At 44.1% G+C, this 7,223-nt stretch overlaps 1 protein-coding gene across 1 annotated transcript; it reads right to left on the bottom strand.

The window, feature by feature from the left end:
• Window positions 1-4,271: 4,271 nt before the first annotated feature.
• Window positions 4,272-4,938, bottom strand: H257_18472 (hypothetical protein). Its single transcript, XM_009847532.1, has one exon. It carries the CDS (start codon window positions 4,901-4,903, stop codon window positions 4,433-4,435), a length of 471 nt encoding a protein of 156 aa, XP_009845834.1. The 5' UTR covers window positions 4,904-4,938; the 3' UTR covers window positions 4,272-4,432.
• Window positions 4,939-7,223: the final 2,285 nt, after the last annotated feature.

Raw genomic sequence — 7,223 nt, forward strand, 5'->3', positions numbered from 1 at the left:
GCCACAACGCCTGGTACAGTAAGCGGAGCAGCACCGCCAATGATCGGATACCGGCGACGTCAGCGTTCCCTCTTTACAACAAATGAGAAGCTAGGTGGTTCGAGTCGAATGAGTGCTCGCGGTAGGCGAAGTTGGGTTAGACTTGCTGAGGGAGTTTCTATGTACTACGGACAGCTATGCCACGCTATTGTGTGTTTTGTTCGCGCTCTGTCGACTACTATGTACTAGCATGTTGTATCGTGCATTACAAAGTCAATATGGACTAAAGAGCATTGTCTAGTGGTTCACGTTAGCGTGTTATACGAACTGGTGCAGAGGCTAGGTGCAGCTACAGGCGGTTCATCACAGGGCTCGTTCGACGGACAGAGAGCTGTTGCGCAACGTGTCCAGGCGAAATCGAACGTCCGGGATAACAGGACGTTGTAACAGCTTCCACGGCAGTAACAACAGTCGACGCTACCGTTGACGTGACTTTGTTTTAAGTACAATAGCCTGACACCACCAGTGCTGTTCGTTCATTTCGTCGTGTGCCCAACCAAGATGATCCAATATCCGGATAATTTATTCGTATTTTTTGATGGAAATATGCTGTTGCGAAATCATAAAATATGTGTCGTTGCCGCTGCCGTTGTCGTTGCGTGAGCTGAACGCGAACAAATAACCGACGATTGCGAAATCTCCTTATTATTGTCGAGGAAGATAGTGTTTACAACCGACGACGGAATTTAAGAAGCACATGTGCTTCGAATTATTTACGTAATTGATACTAGTATATGATTGGACAAGATTCTTCGAAATTCGGTGCAATTTTGCCGAGAATTAGTGTTATGGCCAATCAGAACTGCTTATAATGTCCTTATATCGAAAATCTCTTTTTGATTGGACAAACCGCTTTCGTATGATTACAACTTCGATGCTTCTTAAATTCCGTCGCTCTCTGTAATGCATATACTGGTAATACATTTGGTTCTTGTATTCAAATAATGAAAAAATGTAAACTGTGAAATATGATTCCTTCAAATTGTGATAACGTGACGGATCTGTGATTTGCCGAATGATCGGTAATTTGCCGAGCTGCATTACCCAATAGAGATCAAGAATTGATATGATTGGATAATATGTAAGCCTGCAACAACTAACACCTTCAAAAAATTATGCTGGGAAATAGTACAAACTTAAAGAGGAGCTCGCCTGTTTTCAAATCAAAATGCCGCCAAGAACGCCGTACTCACCTGACGATGTGGCTAAAGCGATAGCAGACGTAGTCTGCAAGGAGTACAACATCCCTTCTGCTGCACAAGCGTATGGCATTCCTCAGCGAAAACGACCTGGTGACCTGGACCTTGGCGATGGAGCGTGATGGTCATCCGGTTAACCGCACTCAAATCCTGGACAAGGCGGCCGCAATCCATGACACCGTACACGGCTTTACAGCACCGACCAAGCCGACGCCAGGTTGGTACCAGAAGTTTCTTGCACGACACGAACAACTCAAGACAAAGAAGTCCAACGTCATCAGCAAATCACGACATGCAGTCGACGAGAACGCTGTCTCAGCATTTTACGAGGATTTGCTTGATGCCTTGACCCACGTCAACATGGACCCAAAGCGCGTATTCAACATGGACGAGACGAGTTTCTCTCCATCAAAGGCAGCGACGAAGGTGGTCGTTCATCGGTCAAAGCAGCATGTCTACGTCGAAGAATCAACTGTGTCTGCTCACGTCACAATTGTGGCTTGCGTTGGTGCCGACGGATCAAAGATCCCACCTCTGTTATCCTCCCTGGCGATCGTGTTACGACTGACGTATGTGACAGCCTTGTGATACCGGGTGCAACGGTGACAACATCTGAGAAGGGTTGGACGAACTCATACATCTGTCGAAAGTGGCTTACCATGCTCGACTCTGCGATACCTGCGTCAACACCGCGACCAATTCTGCTGATTTAAGATGGATGTTCCTCGCATTACTCCACCTACATCTACGATGAAGCGGTGCGCCTGAGCATTTTGCTGCTGTTCTTGCCAGCAAACTCGACTCATATGTTCCAGCCCGTGGACGTGACGGTGTTTGGCCCGTTTAAGCAAGCCATTCGTCGGGAGATTGCCAACGACATGTGGAACGACGTTGCGACGAGCATCACAGGCAACACGCGATTTCGATCTCGTGTCGTGTGTGGTCGTCGTCAACAAAGGATGCCTACATTGTGAATGGATTTGATTGCCCCGGCTTGTGTCCACCATCCCTCGTCAAAATGCTGTACCGTTTGTCCATTTTCCAAGCCGTCTCAGGACGACTCGGTTGACATTGAAGCCACGTGGCTCCAACGCAGTGCGATTGTGAGGAGCGATGTGCTCTTGCTACCCCCGCAGAAGAAAAAACGTGCTGCGAGGAAGACCTTGACTGTGAGCGGTAAGTTTATCACTACCGATTACCATGCAAATCTCCAAAGTCAAGCTGCCGCTCGTCCCAATGGCCCCAAAAGGACTCAGCTGATCACGAGGAGGACGAAGTAGCTTTAACCGAGGAGTTGGTAGCGGAATCATACTGCATTTAAGTGTGAAAGCGTGCACTTAATAATGCTTACATGTTAGAACGGAATACTGTTACGCTACAGAGTTCTAAAGTTGAGGAAAAAGATGGCGCACCCCGGGACTCCAACCCGGGGCCCATCCACCACCGCCTCATCGTCTTACCGATTTGCTACGCGCCAAAGGCTTGGCTTATATACATTGAGCACAGTATAAGTGAAGCATAACCTGTAAAGTATTATTACTGCATACACGTAATATTTCTCTATAAATCAATAATTTTGTTTCATCGAAGCCTTAAAATTCCTATACTGAATACAAGGTTAAATTTCGGCAAAACACCGATCGCCTGTTTGAGCGCCTAACCTTATCATTTTATTTGCCCTGATTCAAACTCTTACACTTGATTTGTATTCGAACGATGAGAAAAAACTCAAAAAGGCGAGTTCGGTACTGCAACTTTCAGCTCGAGATAATTTGAACTTCGCCAGGTATGGTCGATTGAATGAAGCTCAAAATCGGCAAATCACAGATCCGTCACGTTATGAATTAAAACTCTTTAGAATTGTCAAAAGTGTGAGGTTTGCATTTACTTGACTTTTGTATGTCCGGAGGGAATTACGATTTCATCCAGGCGATAGTCGGGTGGTTGTGAAATACAGTATCACCTGTCTAAGGGGAATTAAACTACTAAGTGAGTTTTGCATTCCCCCACGTTTTCCACATGATTCGTTGCTTACCGCTCTACCTGGAATAAATATGAAGGTCATGATGATTTGTTGCGGTCGCGGTAACGTTAGTCTTAATTATCCATCGTCGAGTTGGAATCTTTAGCTGCGAGTTGATCCGCAGATTGCCACAGAAACTTGCAAGCCGGTGCCATCACGTACTACTACCGGTATTAATAATACATACCGGTACTGACGGTAGTGTGGAAAAAGATCATTTTAGAGGGAGCGAGGCCTCACAATGGAGCAGTTTGGAGCGAACTGTTAATATGGTGCACGTTATCTATAAACTACCAACTTTTCACGAAAATTCTATTTCATATTCATTACGAAGTACTCAAAATTTCAGCAAATTGAGACGTAGAATCGACAAATCTCAATGTGGTGAATTCCGTTAAAACTTGTCAAATGTTAATGAAAATACCTTACGTAGTACCTGTCACACACGGTACTAACGTTAGGGGTTAATCTCATTAGCAGAGATACTGTAGCTAACCACCGGCGATGTGCATAACGTTAACCCCGGAGAATGAGCATTAAATGCATCCATCGCGATTTAGGGATTAATGTGTTTTAGATCTATGGGGCATCGGGGTCCCGAGGTTACAGGGCTACATAGGGATTAATGTGTTATAGATCTAAGCTTATGGGGCATCGCGGTCCCGAGGTTACAGGGCTACAGTATGGGTCTCGGCTTGGTGAAAATGTGTTGGAACGGGTAATTTTGAAACATATGGACTAACTGTAAAGTAAAAATGACCTGATTTGGTATTCTCTATTACTGTACTAACTGTAAGTAGTCTGTCTCCCTATGATCCAAAGTTGCTCGAAAAAGCTCCATTCTGAGGTCTCGCTCGGAAATAATCCACCGTTTGCTCGAAAGTACTTTAATGCACACCCTTACTATACGTATACGTACGTTTAAGTGAACTGGGAAAGAACTCGACACAGTAGTACAATGATAATCCAAACTCAATTAATCAACACAGTAGTATGCAACTATAATTAATTTCAAGCTATGTTAACGTTGCTAACGTTAGATTATTACCGGTAAAGTCGCCACGTTATATCGTGGTGCAAAAGTATCCTACTAGTACATTGCAATGCCCATCAAACACCGCTAAGCTTCGTCCAAGTTGTCGAGGTGGCCACTCAACATAAATATCCGCCTTCACCATCTTCGCTGCGGTTGATGCGATACAAACTTGTCTTCGTCTGCCATGTACGCATGCTTGAGCAGCAGATGTAACGTCTCAATGTGTTCGGGTGCTTGGTCGACTAGAACAGGGGCGGCAAAGCCCACGCGGTTCCAACGACAAAGGAACTGGACCCACATCTCGGCACTGCGAACACTGGAGGCGAGAAACGTGAGCTTCCTTGGTGCAGCACTCGGCACTTTCGTACCCCCAAAACGGTGTGAAATGTCCACTTGAAACAGAGATTTCTGCGCGCGACGGACACACACACGCTTTCGAGTCAGCGCCACCTTTTCTTGTAGCTCATGTCGGTCAGCTCTCAAGTATAACTGCAAGTAGCCTTCGGCTACGACGACATAGAACACTTGACCATTTCCCAGCCAGCAGCCGTCAGCTTTGTGGGATGATTCGTTGGAGCCGCCGAGAAGCATCAAATGGCCTTCCATCGTTCGTCGTGCATGTAAAGATGGATGAACTCTGACATGGGTTCCTAAAAATAGAGACCACGCTGGCGTGGTGGATACCATTGGTATCTTCTACCATTAGCTTACCATCACGCATCGCCTCAGTGGCGGTACATACTATACATGAAACGTTCGCTTCCATTCTTCAGAGCTACATCCTACATGTCCGCATCTATAGTACTTATTCAACTACTGTATCTTCTCCAGTCAATATTGTACTCGGATTGAACGTCTAGGACCTTTAAGTTGTTAGAATTTCAATTTTCATTAGGGTATTACAGTGTATGCGATACTACGGGGAAAGACGAATGAATCCTCAGTGATCTTCATCTGACGAATCCACATGCTCCCTTGTTTGAACCATATGCATCATAGATTTCTTCCCCAGTGCATTATTGCGCTTTTCACTCAAATTTGGTTTTTTAATTTATTTCGCATTATTAATAATACTTGAAGTACAAACTAACAGTACCGGTACGATACAAAATGTTAAGGTTAAGCTTACCTTATTTGCACGACGCGAAGGGACTGGGCTGAAGTTTGGATTGGCAGAAATTCGATAGAACGTGGTTTTGATTGGCTTGGCGGTACTTTAATCCACCATTTTCTTTAGGGCCTGTTCCAAGTATGGTGCATTTCAACTAAAGACTACAAAAAAATGCCTTGTCTTTCGACAGCTATTCCAACTTTGTATTGATATTTTTTAGGAAAATAAGCCGTAATAACGATAGACAAAAACTGGTCGAGACCAACAGAAGTTACGGTTCAAAATTTCGATTGGTGAAAACTTGATCGAGTAATAGAATTAAAACCAACCAGCCTTTTTGTATGGAAATATATGGAGCCAGGCACATTTTGGCCGAAAAGGAGCATCAAGTATATCTTGGTCTTTGTATACAGCACTTATCCGTATGAACGTTTCCATTGTATCCGGATTATTCAGGATATTTAACCTATTTACCAGATAAAAAACGTAAGTAAAAATAATTTAACGTCAACATTATGTGGGTTTAACTGAAATAACCGAGGCGTTTAATAGTAAAACGTCTCCTCCTGAGGATGGCCGATCTGTAGTCTTTAGATGAAATACACGATAGATATTTTTAGCAAATGCAAAATTGGTTGCAAGTACAGGGAGATGCAGGAACAGGATGTAAATTTGACATTGCGATCCACTACCGTTAACATGTACTGGTAAACGGTGATGTTCACAGAATTGCTGACTCCTTTCGTCGCTTTCCCAAATACTCGTGATCCTGCGCTACTTGTTGGGTTAAACCGGGTATTTGCCTCACCACTGTCGGATAGGATGTGAAATTTAATACATGATCATACATTTAACTATATATTTATAGAAATTTACTATCCGTTCGCTACCCGTTCTATATCAGAAAGTAAACATTTTATCCCCGCATGTGCACATGAGCAAGAAAAATTCGACACTCGATGCATGCGCGCATGAGCAAAATGTGGAACTTTGGTGGGTGAATACATAGGTGCACGCATGTGCGCGAAAAACTACAAATTCGTCCTCCACCGTCGTCGTTTTCGTCCTCTGTACTCCACGTAGGTAAGGATGCTTGCATGCACTACCTTCCTACACATGTGTAGTACATGATCTCACAGTTTCAGCTCACCTCCATGCGTCACTCCCGAGAAATTGACCACCTGCGCTTGGACTTTCCACACATTTGTGCGAGCACTGCATGTATGGGTAACAGCCAATAGCAAGTTGTATATGTTCAATGTGAGCGATATGTTGCTGACACGACAACCAAATCGCTCAATCGGATTGTCTAAAAAATATCTCACCAATCAAAATTCAATCATTTGTCGGTTATCCAATTACCGACTTCAAATTTGTCGGTTTGATGTGGGATGCCACCTACATGTATACATGCAGTGCTCGCACAAATGTGTGGAAAGTCCAAGCGCAGGTGGTCAATTTCTCGGTAGTGACGCATGGAGGTGAGCTGAAACTGTGAGATCATGTACTACACATGTGTAGGAAGGTAGTGCATGCAAGCATCCTTACCTACGTGGAGTACAGAGGACGAAAACGACGACGGTGGAGGACGAATTTGTAGTTTTTCGCGCACATGCGTGCACCTATGTATTCACCCACCAAAGTTCCACATTTTGCTCATGCGCGCATGCATCGAGTGTCGAATTTTTCTTGCTCATGTGCACATGCGGGGATAAAATGTTTACTTTCTGATATAGAACGGGTAGCGAACGGATAGTAAATTTCTATAAATATATAGTTAAATGTATGATCATGTATTAAATTTCACATCCTATC

Source organism: Aphanomyces astaci, assembly GCF_000520075.1.
Source record: "Aphanomyces astaci strain APO3 unplaced genomic scaffold supercont1.167, whole genome shotgun sequence".
Taxonomy (NCBI): Eukaryota; Oomycota; class Saprolegniomycetes; order Saprolegniales; family Verrucalvaceae; genus Aphanomyces; species Aphanomyces astaci.

Excerpts from the sequence above, each read along its gene's own strand:
- H257_18472 (XM_009847532.1), bottom strand. The coding sequence starts at position 4,903 with ATGGAAGGCCATTTGATGCTTCTCGGCGGCTCCAACGAATCATCCCAC.